This window comes from Plasmodium cynomolgi, chromosome 12 (assembly GCF_000321355.1).
Source record: "Plasmodium cynomolgi strain B DNA, chromosome 12, whole genome shotgun sequence".
Lineage (NCBI taxonomy): Eukaryota > Apicomplexa > Aconoidasida > Haemosporida > Plasmodiidae > Plasmodium > Plasmodium cynomolgi.
Genome location: NC_020405.1, coordinates 413442 through 437217, shown reverse-complemented (window position 1 = coordinate 437217; position 23776 = coordinate 413442). Strand labels below are relative to the sequence as shown.

Sequence of the window (23776 nt, the reverse complement as noted above, 5' to 3'; positions counted from 1 at the left end):
AAAAAGGCAGCGTCGTGAAAAGTGTGACACTTGGGACGGGGGACGCATCAAATGGTCAACTCACAAATGCGATGTTAATATGGACCAATGGTTCTAATGGGTCCAATAAAATGAGCTTTTAAATAAAATGAACAAGTACCTCTAACCGCCACACCCTTGGTACGCATCAAAACTGAGCATAAAAATATGCACAGTTGTCCTCACCAGGCATTTAACTTCCCCCACATGGTGACATTTGCCCGTGCGGGAGCATTTGAAGCCCCTCCCCCCAGCTAGGCAAACCACATTCCCTGCTTTATCCCTGAGAGAACTTTCAAATGAATAAGAAAATTTCTCTCCTTCTTAATGGAATAAATGGTCGCCAGAAAGTAGTTTCACCTGCGCACATTGTAAAAAACTCGTTTGATGGTGGCCCAATATGGATGTGCAAAAGTGGAGGGAGAGCTTTCGGGACGTATGGCGCAGTAACCAGGAGGAGGCAAAAGCTGAGGGAGAAATTCTATGAAGAAAAGTACAGACATAACCCTAACCATGTGCCCAAATTTTCCAAGGTTAAGAAGGGCAGCTGGGGCGGGTGGATATATAACCCACTCAAGCAAGTGACCAAAAATAATGGCTCGAATTTTATGTATGAACAAAAAATAGAGGAGGAAGTCAGTACAGAAGAAAGGGAGTGCATAAACCGTCTTATGCAAATGCGTAAGGAGGTTACCAAGATAGGGGATCCTCAGCCCTACCGTGGTGGGAAGAATGACGAGGACAGACATCAGATGATCCCACCCAGTGTGAACCTCTTCTCCATATGTGATAATTTTATCGACAAAAAGAAAGAAATAATTAACAAAATTGAAAATCCACAGTATTTTGTCGACACGCATATAAAGAAGCTGACCAACGAGTACACCAATATAAACCGCCTTCACGAAAGTTGCAATGAGAATGGCTATGCAAAGGCTCCAGGGTATTTGAAAGATGTCCGCAGGAAGAGGAAGAATGTCTCGGGTGGGGCTTTCTGGGGCAACTGTAAGGTTGTACAAGATGAGGCGAGCGCAGATAGGGAGGGCACCACCAATCGGATGGAAGAACCCCAAGAGGAGGGGGCGATTGTGCACCCCCGTCAACAGTGCACATTTGGAGAAATGTACCAAAAGGGGGCATCCCGCAGAGAGAACCCCTTTCCGATGGAGGAACCCGCAACGTATAGGCACATTCCGAAAGGCGAGCAAAGCAATGGAATAGAAGGCGGAGATGCAGATGTGGGTAAAGAACTAGAACCCCTCCCGGAGTACAACCTCATGCACTGCGCTAGTGACATAACTGAAGATGGTGTACTTCAAAACCGCAAAGATGAGCAAATTTTAAAAAAGCTTTACATCGAAGACATTTTAAATTACACAGATGAAGGAGAAGAGATTGACATAAGTTGCCTAGACGTATTCACCACGTTGAGCACAGCTGATAGGAATAGAAAACTGGGGTCTCTTTTTAGCAGCAAGGGAGCTTCATTCATTCTTTATAATAACTGCATTATTGCGTCCAAGTTTTCGAAGGGTACCTTGCAAGAATATTTCCACACAAGAAATGCTTGTAGCTTATTTGATAAATCGTATCAGCTAATAGTTAAGTTTACCGGGAGAGATTGCATCTACTTATGCAACCAGTTCCTATCTAGTGACCTAAATGACATGAACAGTAACGACGTTTGCTACACCTGTGTGTTGGACAACAAAGCGTACATACTAGACACGGCTTACGTGCTAAAGGGAGAAAATGAAGTCGTGTTGATCTCCTCAGGATACTATAAGAAGGGCCTTTATGAATTCTTAAGTGATTACATTTTATTTTGCAAAGACAGCGGAATGGATGTACACATACAAGTCGAGACAAACAAGAGGGTGTTGTCCCTGCAGGGGCCGCTAAGCAACCTGGTCCTCAATGATGTGCTGGATTATTTTAACTGGGGAAATGCAGCCCAAGGGAAGAAAGGGGTGAAGTTCCTAAAAAATGTAATAAAAGAAGACACAGAAAAATGTCAACATTATGGGATACACTTCGAAAGAGAAGAAAATGAAAAGGACAAATTTGTTAACATCCCGTACATGAGTTTTAAAAAATTCAACATGGTGAAAAATGCAAAGGAGGCGATAAACGTGACAGGGGAAGTACCCCCCCATGATGAGATGAACCAGTATGAAATTCTGTGCATCCGATGTGGAGACACAGGAGAAGATGGATTCGAATTCGTTGTAGATAATAACATAAGTGATTACTACGTTGAATTATTTTTAAGCCATGTGAAGGTAAAATTGGCGGGAGCATATGCCTTAAATATGTTGAGAATGGAGGCAGGGATTCCCCTTTACGGCATCGACATTTTTAAAAACACAACCCCCATTACTGCATCCCTTGCTTGGACATTAAAATATAAAAAAATTAAAGAGAGAAATATTTTTGGGTATCAAAATTTGCTAAAGGAATTCAGCATGAAGTCCAAGTTTCTACGTGTTGGCCTAGTATCTAAGGAATTAATTTTTAAGACGTGCAAAATATTGTCCTATCCGTATAGGGAACCCATTGGATATGTAACCTCCTGCACATGGAGCCCCGTTTATGAAAAGAGAATTGCTCAGGGGTACATCAAAAGGGAGTTTGCCAAAAATAACGAAAAGGTGCTCATATCTATACCTACCGATATCCCGCAAGAATTTTCGAAGAAGAAAAAATATAAAATACTGAGGAGCAGATCGGCTCACAAGTTTGCGCTCGCCCAGGTGTGCGCCTTCCCGTTCGTGGAGCATAAGTATTAACCCGGGTTGCAAAAAAGAAAAAAAGAAAAAATGGTGCTGCGAGAGGCACGCTTGCAGGGGGGTGCATACCGTACTGACCTTGGTTCATGTGGAGGGCCACGTGCCAGGAGAACCCCTCCACGCAGGAAACCCACTATATATGAGCAAAACACGCGTCTACAACGGAGAGGCGGCATGCTTCTTTCACTTAGTAAATTCGCGTAGAGATATATACGCACGCAAATGGCTGCATATTCGTATGCACATATCTTTGTACGCCAAATTTAATAACGACGCCTGGAAAAAAGCGTTTAAGCGCGTGTTTTTTTTTTTTCCAAACTGGGGTGAAACGCAAAAATGCCTCAATTTTTTTACAGAAAAATAAAAAAAAGGGTGGGCAAGAAAGGCGCTTGGCACATAATTATTTGATTTTTTCCCCCGATTTGCTGTCCTCTTTGTGAGTGGCATAATGGGCCATGTGACGCGCTTCTTATATGTCATGCCGCGTGATGCGCATTTTATATGTCATGCTGCTTAACATGCCACTTGACATGCAGCTTAACATCCCCAGTTGGAACCAACTGGAGTAAAAACCCAAATGTGCGCCAACGCGGGAGTTCGTGTTTTCACTTCCCATTTTTCTCGATCGCAAAAAAAAAAAATAAAATAAATAAAACTTCCGTTAACAATTTTACGCTTTTCAAATCACGAATGGGTGTGTCCTACCTATATATTTCTTCTCCGCGACAAGTAAACTTCCAACGTTTAAAAAAACATGGCGTGTGGGGTAGAAGAAACTGCACATCGCATTGTGTGCATAAGCATAAGTAGACGTATGTGGGATGAGCGCATAGTCATAAACGATAACACATACGTGCGCAAGTACGCATAAGTTCACATGTGTATACCCCTGCTCGAAATATCAATCGAAGAGTGCAATCGTCTGCTTCGCTACGGGCACTGCTTAGAAGAGCTGCGCATATACTGCAGCCGGCGTAGACTCCAATGGGAGGGGGAAGAGAAAAAAAAAGAAAAAGGAAAAATAATAAAGGAAATAAAAAAAGGACAAATCCAGCCAGTAGCACATTACGCACAAAACGGCACTGTATCTTTTATACGGGCAAAACACAATTAGCAGACACAGGTAGGGCGAGGGTGAAGGCGTGCATGCGAGTATATTTGCAGACGTGAAGGTGCATGCACGAGCGCGTAAGAGAGAGTATATAATAAACGCCACGTATATATGCGCAAGTGAAATGAGGAAGGGCAATCGAAAATTGGCATACGCGGCCTAACGGTTTATATGTCATCATGTACACGCACAGGGGGGAAAATAACTTTATATTCGCTTTGCGGCCCCCCACACTTAGCACAAGTGAAAGTTTTGAAGACTAATTATACCATTGAAGCGTCATACGTGACTGGGGAAAATCGTTTGGAGGTAAAGAGCGAAGGAATTTTCTCCCTTTTGCCTTCCACCGCGCGGGGGGGGGAAGAAACAAAGGGAATTTTGCAAAGGAACTGGAGACCGCCCACTGGGGAGGTGCTCGCCGCGTGCATATATGCAAATAAACAAACAAATATATGCATATATAGAGATATACATATATACATAATATATACATAATATATATATGTACTATATACATGTACGTATTATATATATATGTACGCACGTGCGCGTTTATAGCACCTTGGCGTGCACGCAGCATAAGGATATATGCATACGGAGCAGAGCCAACGTGCTGGAAGGAGGAGAAAAAAAAAAAAATTGATGTCGCATAAAACGGAACAGGCTGATTCTCGCCCCGGGGGTAAATACATACGCCCCACTTCTGTTGCATGTCAAATTTCGCGTGCTATACATCGACGTGCGCATTTGCCAAAGCCTACAACAGCGAGGTGAAGAAAAAAAGTCACGAATTGGTGATTGGGCGAAAGGAAAAAATTTTAATTTTCTCACGCGATCAATGGTTTCCCAAGGAGTTGCCGGATGAACGCACGACACAGACTGGGCGCGTGCGTGAAAACATGTATTTCGACGTCGCATATGTAGAGCCAATTTTGTTGCGTGTTTCGTCGCTGTTCTGAAGAAGCATTTTGATGGCCTTTTAAGCAGCCTTTTGAAGGCCCTTTAAGCAGCCTTTTGACGACCCTTTAAGCAGCCTTTTGAAGGCCCTTTAAGCAGCCTTTTGACGACCCTTTGAGCAGCCTTATGAACGACCCTTTAAGCAGCCATATGAACGACCCTCTAAGCAGCCTTTTGGCGACCCTTTAAGCAGCCTTTTGACGACCCTTTAAATAACATTTTCAAGTGGCATTCTTAATCTGTATACGAAGCAGCTTCCTTTTAATGGTCCCCTGTAGTAGGTCTGTTTGCCGACCGCCCCGCTAACTCTCGCCGGAACTTTTTTTTTTTTCTTTCCATGCGCTCCAAAACATGGGGGAGGGACACTCAAAACATACCCTGAACCACGGTTGTCTGAGCGAGGAAGATATAGAAAAAATACGAAAAAAATTTAACCTAAACAAAAAGGAAATAAACGAGCGGATCAGAACCCTAGATTTTATATATGTATATCCTCACATCTTAAGACCCTACATTGCCCTTGTACTTCCCTCCTTCCATGAAGTGTTGAGAAAAACAAACAGGAAAAATGAAAACAGGATGAATAATTATGGATTGAATTATGCCCTAAATATCCTTTTCAACAAAAACAGTAAAAAAGTGAACAATGAAATATCCCTGCAGGATATTATAAATATACTGTCCTATATTCGTACCGTCAAAGCGAGAGTTCTTGTGAGGATATTATTTAGGACCTTTTTAAAGTACACAATATCGAAGAGCAGCAACCGGAGTATCAATAACAATAGGCAGTCGAGCAAATTGAAAAACGTGGAAGAGAACGAAGAGGGAGATAATGAAAACGGCATGGAGAGGGCCTCCCTTAAGGAGGATGACAATAAAAATGAACCAAAAGGGGACACACCCTCTAGCGCGTTTAAAAGCGGCAAGGGGAAAGAAGCCAGTGAAGGAATCTGCACAAATGAGGATGTGATCCATGAGGAAGATGGGGTAGACCAAGATGGGGAGGGAGATCCCCAGGGAGGGGATGCCTCCTACTTGGGGAATAATCTTGCAAATGAGGAAAACGATGCCGAAGCGGATACCGATGATGAGGGCACCCCGGGGGAAGGAGACCCTATGGGCCGAGATCGAAACTCCTTCGAGTTCGTCTTCTCAGACTCAAATGTAAACATAATAAATAAAAATAAAAAAAAAGAAAGAAATTACAAATTTATCAAGGATAATATATTTTTTCTGGATAAACATAAACTAAAGAATCAGTACCCAAGAAACTACCTCATGAAGGATTTGATATCCGTGGAGGAAGCAATACACCACCTGTTCACCTACATGTATATTGAGCAACTCTACATACTAAGCTCAAATAGCACTCTTTTTAAGCTATCAAATAGGAACCCCACGTCGGAAAAAAAAAGCAGCTTCTTAAAACACGCGGCAACCAGTGTCTATGATGATATAGCAACGCTGAACAGAAAAAACAGTTGGGACGTGACCTATTTCTTTAACGAACTGTTTTATTCTCTCGAGGCAAACTTAGACTTCAGAAATATTATCACCGGATTTAGGCTTTTTGTAAATTCGATTGATAATAACAAGCACTCCATATATTCACTGGCCATTGAATACATCAACTCGACGTTCACAGTTCTGAGTGGAAACTACGCCAACGCGACGTTTAAGCATTTTATGGACAGCGAAAATGTCTTGTCGGGCGAGGCAGGAGGGAAGAATGGGGACGCAACAAACGGGGCAAACGGGGCAAACGGGGCAAATGATGACAAAAGAGAAGACGAATTCGAAAATTTGAACGACATGTGCATCAACAGTATAGAACTCATACACACTATATATACGAACATGAAAAAGAGCGAAATAAAAAAAAAAAGAGAAAAAAGCGAACAAGATGAAAAAAGAAGCAAGCTGAATGAAGGCAAGTACGAAAAGTCATCGTCCATAGTGGAAATTCAAAATGCAACAAACGAGTGGAGAGGAATATTTTTAAACAAAACAAGTAAAATATTAACAGACGAAATTGTTTTCACCTTGCGACAGTGCTCCCCATGTTTCATGAACAACTCATGGTTTAGACTCTATGCCTCATGGAAACAAGGCACAAGTTTCAACCGATTTATTAACTCCCTTTTCTATTATGAGTCCCCAGTTGTTATAGTAATCAAGACAAAGGATAATCAAATTTTGGGAGCTGTCTGTACTACGCCCTTGAAGGATTCTCACCTCTTCCAGGGTTCATCCAACGATTTCTTATTTTCAGCTCATCCCGTTTTTAGAATTATAAGGTCAAATCAGTTTGGCACAAATTATGTCTACTTGAATAGCAAAAACTCGTTTTATCCAAAGGGCCTAGGGTTTGGAGGAAGAACCGAGTGCTTCCGATTATTTCTGAGTGACGAATTTAAGGACTCCTACTGTACGCAATCGGATTATACTTATAAAAGTGGCCACCTGTACTTCCCCCACCACCAGAAGGAGAAGCATGCTAGTCGAAACGGAAATAACAAGGAGAGTACTAACAAGAATGCTACTTACCCTAGTGGTATCAATTCTCGAAACATGAGTCACACACGTCCAGCGTATGAAGACGAGGATGAAGACGACGATGATAATGCGGACAGATTCCTTTATAAACTGGCCATTAATGAGGTAGAAGCTTGGGGATGTGGTGATGAGAGGGCACTCGAACAACAGGCCATCATGCAGCAGAAGGAGGAGGCGTCTAAACAGGAGAGGTCAAATGATAAGTCCAAAATTGTACAGAACAGTTTCGACAAGGAGTTCCTGTTGCCCAAGGTTTTCGTCGGGGGGAAGTACGAGGAGCTGTCCCCAGATAAGTAGGACGGAGCGATAGCGTGAGGAAAGCCATATCACCCAAGGGAGAAGCACCCAAACAGGGAAAGAACTGTCAACTAGAGGATGCACACAGTTATCCGCATTGGGGACCTCTGCACATGGGATACAAATGACCCCCATTTAGCTCCCCTTTTGGTGCCGCAAAAACTGCGCACATAATTGAACACCTCCGGGCGCTCCCCGCATTGATGATACGCAGGAGAAGGCAAAATAGGGAGTACTGAACATTTATGGCTTGTAAGAGGAATTTCCCTAAGCGGCGCGTCACGAACGGTACAGCACCGTTGGGAAGTAGCACACGGGAGGAACGCAATCCTGGCCGTGACAAACGAGTTGGGTAAAAAAACTGATCCTCGTTTTCTTTCCCTTTTTATCACTCGTCCGTGCTTCCTGCCTCTTCCCCCCCCTTTTTTTTGTTCCTTGTTTGGAGGTGCACTGCACGCACCCCACCACTGCTGTGTTGCCATTTCGAATTAGATTAGCACACCGAGTTGAGCGTAAAAATATGTACACATTGGTGGAAGGAAATTCCTTCCGCATAATTAGAAACCTGTTCGTATTTGAGATGCATTCCACTGTTTATCCGTGCCACGCACTTGTACGTGCTGTCCGACCCACTTGCCCACCTTTTGCACCTTTTTTTGTTCCATTCGACTCCATGCAGCATGCGCGTCGTGCAGGCAAACATGCGTGTGTGGTTACCTGCTTGTGTAAATCTGTCTGTGTGTGTAATTTGGATGTACATTTTTTTTGCAAATGCGTACAGCATAACTTTAATGGAGACGATTTTTTTTTTTTTTTTTCCCACTGGCTAAAGTTGCCGCGTAGAGTGAATATAGAGCCCCCTCTTGGGCGAAGCGAAGCAAAGCGAAGTGAGGCATCTCCTTGGCTCTTACCATTACGAGTAAGCGAAGTGAGGCATCTTTTGGCTCTTACTTTTACGAGTAAGCGAAGTGAGGCATTTCTTTGGCACATACCTTTGCGGCTAAGCGACGGATGGGCAAAATAGCCCTCCTCGCATATTTGAAGCCCCTTTTTTTTTATTCCGCGCACACGTCGTGTTGCATCCTGGAAACGTTGTTGGCGCGCTCCATAGTTTTCCAATTTTTTTTTGTTTCCCAAATTGGCTCTTCCCTCGGTGATCGAAGGTGACGTGACAGGAACGGGGTCCACAAATAAGCGGCAACGTATCCGTCTGGTTGCTTAAACGGCGCGTTAAAGTCGGTCGTTTGATATACACAAAAAAAGGGCCCCCTCCCCACCCTACCATGACGCATATAAAATGTCACATAAACATAAATGCGGAAATGGAAAGACATTTCTGCGGATTTGTTTTACCCATCACCCGTACATTCATCATTTTATATATTCACCAATGGTGTACTCCAGATTAATCCCTTTGCTCGAAAGTGTGTTCCAGGGGTGGGAACAAAATGATAGGGAAAAATTTGCTCACGTGATTTGAACTATTTCTGGCTAGTTGTTGGCCTTCCCATTTTTTTTTTTTTTTTTCTACTTCTTTTTCTTCTTTTTTTTGTACTACGCTGCGCTTTACATTTGTGCAAGTACACACATATGATACTTATGCCTGTATTCATGTGTACAGGTGTAAAAGTACAGTGTAGGAAAAATTTACATTTGGTAATTTCTTTACACAGGCGCAAAACGCGGCGTATGGCATAGCGTTTGTCGAACGCCTGTCAGTTGCGCCGTCGTTAGGTACATCTCAGCATGAAGAAAGTTTGAGCGGGAAAAAAATTGAAGTCAGCCGAGAGCAAAGCAGAAGTCGCGTTGGAGTCAATTTAAATAAAAATTGAAGCGAATGGAAGCCAAAAATTGGGACAAAACAGACCATAATGCTTTAAAAAAAAAAGTTTAACTTAGCAGGCAGCGTAAAAAATATAGTCACCATATTGCAAGATGGTTACATAGAGCAACTCCGAAAAAAGCAAAGGTAAAAAATAAATAGGCCAATTTCTGGTGAACACTACTAGAAAGGAAAGTACCCGAGCACGGTAGTGCGCTTTTCTTTGGAGAGAAGATAAAAAAAAAAAAAAAAAAGCATAAACGGATAAACGGATAAACATTGCTGTATTGACATTTAAACGTTTGCATGTTTATGAGCTTAGCCGTGTATACGCCATGTACACGTTCGCGCGAACGCGAAGCTGAGCGAAGCATCAAAACTTATTGTAACTCTGTACAGTATTGACTGCGCCCCCGCCCGCGCTGTTGCGATAGCGATGAGGAAATTTACCCCACCAAGTTCAGCGCAGGGGAATTTACACAGGCGCAGCGCCTATATATACGTGTTAACGTTTGCGCGAGAACTACGAACTGCTTAAACCCATTGATCCTGCGCGGAACGCGAAAAAGTGCTAGGTGACCAACTAACGTGAAGTTAACTAGGCTGCGATGTAACATAGCGGAAAAGGGGCACACGCGCCTTTTTACAGCCCACCACCATAACCCTCTACCACACATTACGTTCGAACGAGGGTGTTACGAACACATTTGTAAGGCTATCTATGTGTACCTCCCATCCCACTCCCTAAACCCTGTTGCACACTGTACACTATGCTTAACCGTCACCATAATAGTGTATATACGCATTAGTATTATTGTACATGTGATAAAAAGTAAGCTATCTGCGGCAGAAACGTGTGAGATTACCCAAAAAAAAGAATCCGCGAAAAAACAAGAACGGTGCGAAACAGTGCGGAATAGAGCGAAATAGTGCGTAACACAGCGGAACAGTGCGTAAGAGCCCAACACGTGTGTAGACCGTTCACACAGGGGCGCGAAGGAAGAAGGAGTTCTTCAGAGAGGCCGGGGTGAACCAAAATGAAGAGGACGCTGCTGCTGGCCCTAGCCATCCTAGCCCTGCTGAACCAGGCAATCCTGGTAAAAGGCGCATCCGTTTTGGGCATAGATTTTGGAAACGAGTACATAAAAGTATCCATTGTGTCGCCAGGAAAAGGTTTCAACATTTTACTGAACAATCAAAGTAAGCGAAAAATAACGAATGCAATCTCGTTCAGTAGCAAAGTGAGGACCTTCGATGAGGAAGCCAAAATATACAGCGCAAAGCATCCACACCTAACGATCCAAAATGGGAACAACTATTTAGCCTACAACATATTCGATGCATTGAAAAACAAAGAAAATTTCAATATCGAAAATTATGATGAGAGTAATGAAGCTTTTTATGCAGATGTGAATAATTACCAATTTCACCAAGGGGATGATCCCACGAGTAAATATTTTGACTACGATTATGTTGTAGACCACAAGAGAGGAACTATCAGTTTGAAACTAAAGAATGACATGGTTCTATCCTCCGAAGAAATTACGGCAAATATATTGGGCTACATAAAGAAGCTGGCCTATAATCATCTAAATGTGGATTACAAAACGAAGAGGCCGATAAATGTACATATCGCCTGTGTCATATCTATTCCATGTAATTACCCACAGAGGAAGAAAGAGGCTCTTCTCAATGCAACCAAAATAGCAGGGCTAGAATTACTAGGTTTAGTGAATGGAGTTACAGCTGCTGCTATACACAATGTGCATGACTTGCCGTTAAATACAACCAAATTAACCATGTACTTGGATGTGGGAAGCAAAAATATTAATGTGGGAATCGCAACGATTAGCCATGTAGAGATTGATAAAGTGCGGACTAGAAGCGTTAAGGTGTATGCATGTGAAGTGATAGAAAATAAATCAGGAAATCAAATCGATGTGATGCTAGCTGAACATTTGAGAAAAAAATTTGAAGAAAAATATAACTTATCCATTTATGACGATAGGAAAGCCATGCGCAAATTAGTGCTCGCAGCGAATAAAGCAAAATTGTTGCTAAGCGCTAAGAAGTCTACGGATGTGTTTATAGAAAGCTTGTACAAGAATAAAAGCTTGGCAGAAACTGTCACAAGGCAAGAATTCGAAGACCTAATTGAAGAAGTGATCTTAAATTTTAAAGTCCCAATTAATAATGCCCTTAAGAAAGCTTCCTTCGAGTTGAAAGATATTGAAGCTTTAGAATTAATTGGCGCTGCATGGAGAGTCCCCAAAGTACTAAATGAAATCACTGCCTTTTTTAATCCCCTAACTGTTGGTATGCACCTGAACAGTGACGAAGCAGTCACTATGGGAAGCCTCTACATTGCCGCCTACAACAGTGCAAATTTTCGTTTGAAAGATTTAAACTACACAGATATTTTGTCAAATGAATACCACATAGTTGTTCGAAACGGTGAGGAAAACCAAACATCGGATGATCAAAGTAACCCTAAGGAAATTATTGCCTATAACTCCAGATACCCCCTTACAAAAAGCGTCACATTAAAATATAGAGAAAATGTAAAATTTTCCATTTTGGAGAATGGGAAGGTACTCAATGAATATTCAGTGAACCCTATTGATGAGGCGACGAAGAAGAAGTACGAAAAGTTCGACCCTCCGAAAATGAGTCTAAATTTTCAGCTGGATAAGTTCGGAATTTTGACCCTGGAGAATGTGTTCCTGATTTATGAGGAGGAGAAGAAGGTAGAGGACAGCGCGGAGACGGCAGATGGTCAAGCGAAAAAGGAAAATAGCAATGTGGAAACGAGTGAGGAGGCAGCTGGGGAGGTAAACCTCGATGCCAATGGTGGGGAAGGAGAATCCACTGACAAAGAAGCGACGGAGAAAGAGGCAACAAAAACAGATGGAAAAAAAACCCAAGTGGTGAAACACTCAGTGCAGATGACCTACCAAGTGAGAAACATTAAGCCGACCCCCCTGACCAACGATGAAGTGAACACAAAGAAAGACATTTTAAAGAAAATGGACGAACATGATATTAACATCTTCCTCAAATCGGAGAGAAAGAACAAATTAGAGTCTTTTATTTACGAGTCCAGAAGCAAAATGAAGCAGGATATATTCAAGCAGGTATGCAAAGAAGATACCCGCACCGAGTACCTAAACAAATTGGAGGAATATGAGGAGTGGCTTTACACGGAAAATGACGAACCCCTAGAAAATGTAAGTAACAAAATAAGGGAGCTGGAAGATGTCTATTTGCCTATAAAGGAAAGAGCGGAAGAATTACAGGTAAGGGAAAAGCTAATCCAGGATACGAATGCGAAAATTAAGGAAATGCAACAAAAAGTGATAGAGTATACAGCAGCCAAACCATGGGCGGAAGAAACCATTAAAGTGGTGAGAGATTCATTGGAGAAAGCAATAGAGTGGTGGAAAGACGCACAGGAAGAACAAAAAAAATTAGATAATTATTCTGCTCCATTTTTTAAAGCCAAAGAAGTAGAGTTGAAATTTAAGTCCATCCATTTGCTAGTCAAAAGTTTGGAGAAAATTAAAAAGCCCGCCGAAAAGAAAGAGAAAAAAGGGGACGAAAATACTGCATCCAGCGCGGAGGATAAAAAAAACGAACCCAACGATGAGCAGCAAAGCAAGAATGGATCACAGAATGGCAACTCAAATGAGAACAAGGGAAATGCAGACGAAGGTGCCAACGAAGGTGCCAACGAAGGCACCAACGAAGGCGCCAACGAAAGCGCCGACGCGGGAGCTTCCCAAGCTGAAGATGGCCAACAGAAGGGCGAATCGGGTACCAACCCAAACGAGTCGACAGATGGGAAGAATGGGTCCCAGGAGCAGAAGGATGAATTGTAAGAGGTCAGAAAAGCACGTCGCGCGTTCTCCCTGGCCTTTTTTTCCGTGGCCTTTTTTTTGAGTGCCGATCGGCAGTTTGGCAAGCTGGAAAAATGGTAAACAGGGAAGTGGAAAAATTGCAAAATTGCAAAACTGAAAATGGAAAAATTGCAAAACTGAAAAATTTAAATTGCAAAACTGAAAATTTTAAATTGCAAAACTGAAAATTTTAAATTGCAAATTTGATTAACTCGCAAAACGGCCAATTAAATAACTCCGTGGTGGCGGCCATACTTTTACCAAGCGATGCGCGTTCACGTGGTGGGTGGCTGTCTGCTGCGCGGCCCCGTCATCATTTACCACGCCACACTTTGTCGCACTTGTAGCTTCACGTCGCCATCTTCGTAACGCCATGTTCGCTTTGTTGGCCCCCCGTGTGACGCCGCATTGCGGCACGCCCCCCCTCCATTCTGATATGCCACTCCCACAGCGTGTCCCGATTTTATTTATTATTTTTTTTTTTTATCGTAAATTTGTTTCCATCAATTCTTACCCCTACGCACGTGTGTATATACCTTTCCCCCATCGATCAACACTTTACTGAGAATCTCTCGGTTGACTTAAGATAAATTTTCCCATTTTAAATGTTGTAATGGGATCGTATTTGTTGTCTATTCAGTCTGTACATGCGCACAGGGACTTGGGAAGACTGAGAAGTGAGTACCCAAGCCGAGGTGACCACTGCGGGTGCGCACAAGGCTGCAAAAAGCTTATTATGCCAATTGATAAATCTGCTCTTTATCTGCGTACCCGCTGCCTATGTCGTAACTGAGGTGTGTCCTTGGAATATCAGCGATAAACGCGCGCCGACGTAGACTGTCCCCGTACCTGTGCGAACAAACCTAATGGTCCTCCTCCATAAATTGGGACAAAACGTTCAAGTAATCGAGGGCCACTTTCCCCCCATAATATATGCACATGCAAAAAGGACACATTAACGGAACAAAAGAGGGAAAAGAAAGAATTATGTTGAAAAGATGCATCTCGCCCCACACCGTTTGCCCGTTTTGGTAACCATACTTGTGGCACACTCCTCCTCGCTGCTAACATGTGTGCTTTACTTTTTTAAAAAAAAAGGCAAAACGAAATCGCACATAGTTGGAAAATCGTCCCCGTTTTTTTTTTCAAATTTATTAAAAAATTACTTTAAAAATTGGGAACAATCATTATTATCATTCTAATTTAACAACTGAATATTTTAACAAATAATTAGATGACGTGTAGAAATACACAAAGGGTAAACAAGGTAAGTGGTATATTTTGGGGGTGAGGGAAGAAAAAATCAACAGTAGAACAAAGGGAAAAAAAAAAAAAAAAAAAAAAATCGTCATCATAGCTTGCCATGAAATAAGCTCATGAACAAGCGCAACTTCACCTTTTAACCTTTTGAAATGGACATAAAAAACTAGTACCCCTTGTGGACCATGTATCTTTGTAACCCCTGCCCTGATGGTGCCAAAGTCAGCCGCGTATAAATTGCCCCTTTGTTACACCACCCGTTCCTCCTTCCGGTAGATATTATCCTCATTCAGGGTCTTATGATTATCTAAAATGAGAAAAAAGGGGAAGATACGCAAATGAGGGCACACCCATCGGTCGACAATGCGCACAAGTTGGCAATACACACAGGTGTGCTGTGCATCTATTTCGTTCACGTAGAGATAGAAGATGGCACCACTGGGGGGGGAGTTTCTTCCCAGCTTTCCATTTTTTTCCATTTTTCCTCATTACTGATAATGTTTAGGGTTACATTAGGGTGCCCAGAAATGCCACTGGTATTGTACATATGAAAGTACATCCCGTCATTTGGTATGAAAGAGGCTGCGTGCAAGTTGGCAAGCTCAGCTCTCTCCGATTTGGTAATGTTTGCCTCCGTAACATGATTGTTATTCATGGCAATGTCAAGAAATCCTATATGATAATTGGGGATGCTATCAATCGAAATGGTATCCCCGTTGTAAGCAGTATTATTGTAATGGGTTGCCCCTTTTTGTTCACACCTTGTGCTACTTTCAAGGGCAATCTTCGATCCTACAGTGTTTATGCTTGGCATAGTTTGAAACCCTTCACAGTGGTCAGCAGTTCTGTCATTTTTATTCCTCAGTCTTCTTCCATTTTTTACCTTCCTGATGTTACTATCGCTTGATCTGTCATTCTGATTTTTGTTCATTTTACTAGTCCTCTTTTCGTCATTTTTTTTAACGCTGGGGTTGATCTTCTTATGCAGCTGGGCGTGATAGTATGAGTGTCTCGGTTGTGTATATACATGCGGATCGCCCACGTTCTTGTTGCCGCTCCCGCTGCTGCAGTGAATATTGCCTCCATTGTTGAAGTATTTTTTTTTCTTCGAAAATAAATCCTTGCTTGTCATAGAAAGGGGGTTCCCGCTTTGGTCTAAAAAGTTGCTGCTCTGTGGGTGTCCATTCAGCTGGCTCGTTTGGGTTGTTTGAATCATGTCGCCCGATCCGTAGCTGCACCCCCCGTAGAAGGATTCCTTTCCTCCGCCGTTTCGAAGAACATCCTCCCTGTAGGCCTTTGCCAAATGGGAGTTATAATCCCCCGCGATGTTATTATTATCATAACACAACTGCATTTCGATGTTGCTGCTACGATCACCGGTTGGGCCTTGTTCTCCATTTCTCTGCATTTGGCACTTATTAATGTATTCCTCATAGTTCTGATTAGCCTCAACAATGCAGTCATTTCGTGTTTTGCTATTATCCTCGTTATGGATGCTATTCTGTTGGTTCGTAGAGCCAGTACAGTTACTTCCACCCCTTCCGCCGCTAACTCCGTTCTCGGTGCTCACAAAGAAGACGCCCGAGCCCCTCACACAATTGTTGTACATCGCTACAGGCATGTCAAAGTGGATTGGAGATGCACCCATGCCGTAGTTATTTAAAAGAAAATCCGCCTCAACATTTCCGCTTCGCACGAACCCACCCTGGGTATGGTAGCTAAATTTGTCATTTACGCAGTTGATTGTGCTGAAGTGGTTAAAGGAGGTGTTCCTATGGACACTAAATTTTTCATTAAAATTGACAAAGTTGTAGAGTTTGTAATTTCCGTTGTAGTAGTCGAGGTAATGGGAGTATTGCTTCAGGTGTAACTTGCCTCCGATGCCGCAGTTGCTGCCGCTTCCGTTGCTTCCGACGTGGGTGTCTCCCCCGGCGTTTCCGTCGTTACCTCTCCTGTCACTGGAACTTCTCCCATTAATGCTTCGATCATTCTCGGAACTCCCCAGATCGCTTCTCTTGTTGTAACTTCCCTTGACACTGCCAATCTTGTAATCCTCGGCACTCTCGTAGTAAAACTTTTCGTTATAAAGGGACTCCTCATGGTAGGGTTTCTTCCTGTAGTAGTAATTGAACCCCCCCCTGCTGGGAGAAGCGGAGTCCAAAGTTGCGCTTAGTGACAGTTGCCCAGAGATGCTATGTTCCGAAATGCCCCTTGGTGAAAAGCTATTCTTCAAAAATTCTTTTTTCGCATATTTCGACGCACTGCACTGTTCATCATAAAAAGTACCTTCTGCCTCGACACTCCCTCCATCTACACTTCCATCATTACATTGGTTCACGAAATGGTTATTCTTGTTGCTGTATTCCATATGCTGCTGTGGCATGGTCTTCACGTGGGTGCTATTTACGGACCTTTTCAACTTTTTATTACGTGTATTTTTTTTGTCTAGGGTATCTAGAATAACATTTTTCTTCTGCGAATTTCCTTTTTTCATTTTGTTTTTCAGGATAAGTTCTTTTCCTTCTGATGTGGATATGGTGGTTGGATCGTTACTGCCGCTGTGCATTTGGGGTTGTATCTTTAGGGTAAGTCCCTCATCCTGAACTCCGACACTACTACCACTAGGGGGGCAGCACGCACTGTTGTTTAACTTATCCCCAGTAACAACACCACTCAGCTGATTGTCACCAAGGTCATGAACAAAAGAAGAAGTGCTCCCAACAAACTTAGGCAACATGCCATTTTCAAAATTTATAGAGCAATTGTTCAAGTTGACAAAGCTAGGAAAAACGGTCATATGGGAATTATAACTGGGACCATTATTTGGTTCGTTTATTTCGTTTAAAAAATTATGGGATGGGTGGATACCACTACTGCTGCTACTACAGCTACTGCTGATACTACTGCTACTGCTGCTACTACTTCCACTACTGCTACTATTGCTACTGCTGCTACCACTAGTACCTGCTGCTTTGTCATGACTTTGGATGGGCACACTGTGAAGAAATTTTTTACTTTTTAAATTTGCTTCGCTTTCGCTTACATATGCGCCATTATGGCTTATTCTTTCGTCGGAACCGCTATACATAACGTTGATAACATTGTGATCGTTCTTACCGTTGATGTGGTAGACCGACTGGACAAAGGAGCATGCATTCGGGTCCTTATTATGGTAGGTGCTGTTCATTATTGCGTCTTGAATTTTTTTCAAACTTGTGCTGGAGTTGGATATGAGCATGTCATTGACAGTTCCGCTGTTTATGCAGTAGTCCACCTGTTGGGGGGTCTTCGACTCGTTGTGAAAGAAGTAGTTATCTTCGATGCTTACCTTTGCGTATTCCCCCACGTTGCCTTCGCTCGGGTAGCTGCCACTATTATTGCTGGCACTATGGATGAAACTTACGTTGTCGTACTTACTCATTACCACTGATGCGGCACCTTTGCAGTTGTCGTAGAGATTGGCAGAGCTTCTGTTTCTGTAGGCTCTCTGCACAGCCATGTTCACGCAATACGTGCCGACCTCATTTCTGTTTTCATTTTTGTTGAGTCTACCTCGGTCGCCACAGATGCTGCTCACGCTTTTTTCATTTTGTACAATGTGATCATAACTGTTACTAGTGCACATTTTTGTGTTGCACTTGGGGGTGCTAGTTCCGGTTCGGTTGGCGGTACTCCCATGGTAGTTACTACATTGGTCTTGGTTGCAATCATTGTTGTCATTGTTGTCATTGCTGCTATGATTGCTACTGTGGTTGCTACTCTGATTGCTGTTTTTTTTTCCATGTTCGTTTCCGCTTCCTTCATTCCCGTTGCTGTTTCCACCGATGGATCCTCCTCCGCTGGTGCCACCACTGTTCCCCCCGCTGCTCCCAGCATTGTTCGTGCCGTTTCCGTTTTCATCATCGTCGTCGTCCTCATCATGCACGCGAAGGTCACCACCCTCTTCATCGTTACTGTTGTCACCGTTATTGTCTTCGTCATTGTCCTCCTCATCATTGTTGTTATTATTATTACCGTCGTTGTGACCGTCATTACTGGCGTGGTTGTTGTCCCCCTCGCATTGGACTCTATGACCTACGTTGCAGGCCCTCTCCTCGTCATTGCCAAGGTTTCCCGTGTCGTTATTTTGTGCCCCCATTTCGGATCCAAGTTGGAGGCCCATATGAACGTCCATCTGCAAATCCATTTGTACACCCATCTGTACACCCATTTGCACGCCCATTTGCACGCCCATTTGCATGCCCATTTGCTCCCCAATTATCCCATCATTGTTATTACTTTCACCTCCGTGAAGATTGCTCTCCTCCATATTGATGTTATTCCCCCCCGCGCAGTCCATCTGATTCCCATTTTGCTGATTCCCATTCCTGTTGTCAATCAAATTGTAGCAATTTCTGATTCCGAAAATTCTATACTCATTTTGATAATTCAGTAGGGACATCAAGTTATCCACTCGGTAGGAGGAATAAGAATTCTGCATGGGATTGGTAGAGTTGGTGAGGTCTACATAATGATTGGTCTCAAAGTTATTTCTGTTAGTTTCTTCCAAATTAGGGTTACTGATTTGTGGTGGGTTGACATTATTTTTATCATTTGCAGGAGGTAATTCGTTAGTATCTATTACTTCCTTATTTTCAATAATATCGATGGTTCCACTTTTGAAGGGAATTTCTTCATCTACTCGAAAATTGACAACACTTCGACCTACTTGAAGTGACATGGTATCTTTGGGACAAATTTCTCTTGCTTTTCTCAATGCAACTAATGTCCCAAATTTAGAGTTGTGATCTTCCAGCTTGAATAATCCCCTTTCATATTTAATAGTAGCATGGTATCTAGAAATAGAAACGTCTGGGATCCTTACATCTGATTCATGTCCCCTTCCTAACTTGAGATATTTTTTATCTGCAAAACTTATTAGATGTACTCCTTTGCTTGTTTGTCCTATGATATTGTCCAGCACAATAAGTGGTGTCTTCAAATTAGGAATCTTCACTAGCTGTACTAGTTCATCATTTTGTTTGATACTTTTTGGATACTTGGTTTTACACAATTCGCAACATATATCTTTGATAAAAACTGAACCGGAAAATAATTGATCGTTGAGATTTAATCTCCCGTTTATCCATTTTCTTAAGCACATGAGATGGGCATACTTTATGGACCCTTTGCAATCACATGGGCATATCAGAGGGTCATTTTCTTGGTTCCCTTCTATCAAACAAATTCTACATTGAATATTTGAGGAATCTAAAATTGATTCACATTTTTTCGAGGGGCAATCGTCTAACTTTAACGAGTTTAAGGTATCCACGGAATCAATAAATTGTCTCACTTTCAATCTGAATCTTCCTAATTTTATGATGTCATTTTCGTGTAATGCGTATGACTTGTCAGGTAAGTCCTTCACGATGATCCACAGCTTCTTCACATTGTACTGGGTGTTTAGCGAGTGCTCTGCGGGCGTTATTACGTATTTGTCCGTACCTATTTTTTTCGGGGGAAAAATATCAATATCAATATCAATATCGTGATGGTGGGTCAAGAAAAGGATCTCCCGAGCGCATCACCCGTTTTGGTGCAGGGAAATGTACACACTTGCCGCATATACATATGCAAATGCACATATTGACTTGTAGGCCTATTCTTACCTTCCTCTGGCCGCACCGACAACAGGTAATCCTGCGCTGTGTTGGGCAAGCAATGGGGATTATCAGCCACACATGATACTTGCGCCTTCGAACGAAAAAGTTTAATTGGAGTTGAAATTAAAAAACTTTTTTTGTTAACTTGCTGCGCTTCATAATCAAACAGATCATGGCTATCTCTCGTCCAAGTTTTGGTTTCAACTCTTAACCTGCGGAAGGAAAAAAAAAAATATTACATATGCCAAATTGTGTATCTTTTCGAGCAAGTGAGAGGGGCACTGTTATAAAGGTAGCAAGAGGGGATAATCATGTAACAGTCGTGCATCCTCAGTTAATAACACAACTATTGCTGAACTATGTAACCGTGCACGCATATTATTTAATTAGTATATCACTCTGATTGCCCTTTTTTCTTTTTTTCTTTTTTTTTTCGCTCTACAGGGCGAAATACATAGAAAAATGGTAAAAAAAATGCATCCGATTTGCACACAAATTGTACAAGCAAGCAGCTGTACAAAGGGGCATACAAATATGCGCAACGAAACGAGGCACAGTAGCGCACGCGAGGGTATACTTGCAAAGCAACACATATTCACCGCGCACAACCTCCTGCAACCGCTCACGCTAACGCTGCCATACGATTCGTGGCAGCATACGCGTGTACAAAAATGCTCTCTACATGTAAGTATTACATTTTTCCTTATGTGTTAATGAATAATTTTGAGATATTTAGGAGGACACAAAAAAAAAAAAAAAATTTCCTCAAGATCCATATATAGAAATTGGCTATTCAGAAATTGGGACTTTTTTTCTTTTTCCTTTTTTTGGTTATATTCGTATGGCAATTGCAACTTTTGTCAATTTGGAAAACTTTCATTCCTCAATTTAGCTATGAATGATCTCTACAAATTACCAACAAGGTGTTCGTTCTTTTATTTGAGGGGCTTTTACTTTTTTTTTTTTGTTTCTTTGTATTTTTTGTGTTATTTCCCGACTCTGTGATTTGCTTATGCGCCAAGAATAATGAAAAAAAAAAATATATATATATAGCTGTACTGTCGACTGTACGTTTGGCCTATGTACGCGTGGACGTGTGGGGAAGCCTGGAAACTGAGGTCTACCTGCGCACGAGGTGAAGCCGCAGGGGAAGGAACAAACAGTTAACTGCTAGGGGAACTGCAAATATTTTATGGAAATATGCATAAATGATTATTTTCCCCTACCCCTCTTTGTGTACGAATTTATCATTTAAAAAAAATGGGTGGGGCAAAGTATCATGCGCAAATCATACTTAGACGCATAGTCATATAAAACAAAAAAAAAAAAAAAAAGGAACGCAAAAAATAAGGAAGAAAAGTAAACAAAAAATAAAGATAAAATTGTGTATTTCTACAAATTTGTGTACATATAATTGGGAGAAGCATTCAATTTATATCTTTTGAAACAAAATTTACTGGAAATGGAAAAGTAAAAGTAAATGTAAGCGCAAATGCAAATGTACAAACTGTGTTATCTTTTCAGAAAATGGTAAAGGGTGGAAAAGATAAGCAAGTAACCAAGTGGGAAAATAAAAAAAAAAAAAAATACATAAACGTGAAAGCAAACTTGTACTTAGCGTAAGCGCAAACGTGTACTTAAGCGTAAGCGCATAATCAGGCATCAAATACGAAAAGGAAAAAACTACGAAATCAGCAGTTCGCGTAACAATTCTGTGAAAATATTCGCTTTTACAGATAACATATGTGTACTTTTGTGAACGAAAAGTTTATCTTTTCCAATTTGCATACACAGCATTCACTATATTTCTATTTTATGTGTCACAAAATAATGTTTTGTGATAATTATTTACGCTTTTCCAAATGTGCTTGCTATTTTCGTAACTTAACGTTATGTATTATTTAAAAAAAAAAATTTGCACATACATGTATGCATTGGCAAGTGTATTAGTACACGAGTAGTTACGCATCGGTTACGCGTTACCGTGCATGTTAGTATGTTTCATATACCCGCGCGTTAACCTAACCAAAAAGTGACAAAAAAAAAAAATAGGCAAATTGCGTAATTGTACACGAGAAAAAGTGGGGAAATTAGAGCCATATGCGGACATCCCTTAATTGGAAAAAGGAACAAAAAAAAAGGGAAACAAGGTGTGTAAGACGCACCTCTTGAAAAATTGGGAAAAAAAGGGAAAAGAAGGAAAAAAGTGGAAAAAAGGGAAAAAAGGAAAAAAGTGGAAAAAAGGGAAAAAAGGGAAAAAGGAGGAAGAAGGGTCACCCAAGGAAAAAAATGTTATATGTACGGATGTACACGGACATGCGCGCGCATATGCGTATGGGCATACGCACCTTGTCAAGGATATTTGCGCACGCACGCGTGCTTGTACGTAGGCATATTTTACACACCCTCGTGCATGTTACGCATGTTCACGCATGTCAATGCATGTCAACCATGTTTACGCAAAATTACGCATGTTTTCAAGTGTTTACACCTGTTCGTGCGCGTATATGCTAATGCGCAGGCACTCCTCTGTAGGCATACGCGCGCGGCAGTTGCCAATTGTGAGCCAAAAAAAAAAAAAAAAAAAAAAGATAAACAAATAGGAAAACAATAGCAAAACGAACGCCAAACAAACGGCGCGTGAAAAGGCTAACAAAGGAGCAAAAACAGACAAAAAATAAATTATGCGCGCACGCAAGCTACAAAATTAGCATTGACATCAAGCCGAATTAAGCTCAGTTGCACGCTGCTATGTTAAGCGGCACTAGCTGAGCAGTGTCCTAATACACTATATATATTACTAAAAAAAAAAAAAAAAAAAATATGTTTCTACATAAATCGGGGTGAACACAAATGTCACTTCGCATGATAGCGACATGCAAGTTGCTGAACAGTTCTACAAATGATTTATTTTACGTAGCATTTACACAATAGATCAGTTGCTACTGATTTATTGTTAAAGCAAATGCGCACGTGAATATGGACGTATAATTACACAGATGAACACGCAGGTAGTTATGTACAAAACTGACACAAAAAAAAAAAAGGATACACACCTGAGCAGAGAAAATTAGCTAAATGAGTTACATTTTTTTTTTTGTTTTTTTTTCCTTTAGCTTTCTCTTTAACGTAAGATGATTGCTACGTCGATTTCGTTAAGTATACAAATGCAGACTGACGTATTCATATGCTTCAAAAAGGTGTGGCGCGCAATTGCAACTGATAACAAATGGGTGAATGTGTTCACTGGGACACTATACGGGTGTGTTTATGTGGAGGATGAGTGTGGATATGTTGACACATGCGATTGCAAATGCGATTGCAAATGCGTTCGCAAGTACGTTCACATGTACGTTTGCACATGTGCATTTCTGCAGCGCCCAACAGGCAAACACCGCGCGAGTGTGTACACGCAAATATAC

The 23776-nt window shown here is 41.7% G+C and overlaps 4 protein-coding genes across 4 annotated transcripts; 3 read left to right on the top strand and 1 right to left on the bottom strand.

Moving 5' to 3' along the window:
- Positions 1-317: 317 nt before the first annotated feature.
- Positions 318-2294, top strand: PCYB_121970 (aminomethyl transferase; the record flags this gene model as incomplete). The annotated part of the gene is made up of 1 exon (XM_004223528.1): positions 318-2294. A coding segment is annotated over one exon (1977 nt), but the record flags the coding sequence as incomplete, so codon positions are not given.
- Positions 2295-6690: 4396 nt separating this feature from the next.
- Positions 6691-7725, top strand: PCYB_121960 (krox-like protein. putative; the record flags this gene model as incomplete). The annotated part of the gene is made up of 1 exon (XM_004223527.1): positions 6691-7725. A coding segment is annotated over one exon (1035 nt), but the record flags the coding sequence as incomplete, so codon positions are not given.
- A 2865-nt stretch (positions 7726-10590) lies between these two features.
- On the top strand, positions 10591-13431 carry PCYB_121950 (hsp protein; the record flags this gene model as incomplete). Its single annotated transcript, XM_004223526.1, has 2 exons — positions 10591-11178; positions 11224-13431. 2 exons carry the CDS (start codon positions 10591-10593, stop codon positions 13429-13431), a joined length of 2796 nt encoding a protein of 931 aa, XP_004223574.1.
- Positions 13432-15121: 1690 nt separating this feature from the next.
- On the bottom strand, positions 15122-20682 carry PCYB_121940 (hypothetical protein; the record flags this gene model as incomplete). Its single annotated transcript, XM_004223525.1, has 4 exons — positions 15122-20196; positions 20361-20391; positions 20500-20566; positions 20594-20682. 4 exons carry the CDS (start codon positions 20680-20682, stop codon positions 15122-15124), a joined length of 5262 nt encoding a protein of 1753 aa, XP_004223573.1.
- Positions 20683-23776: the final 3094 nt, after the last annotated feature.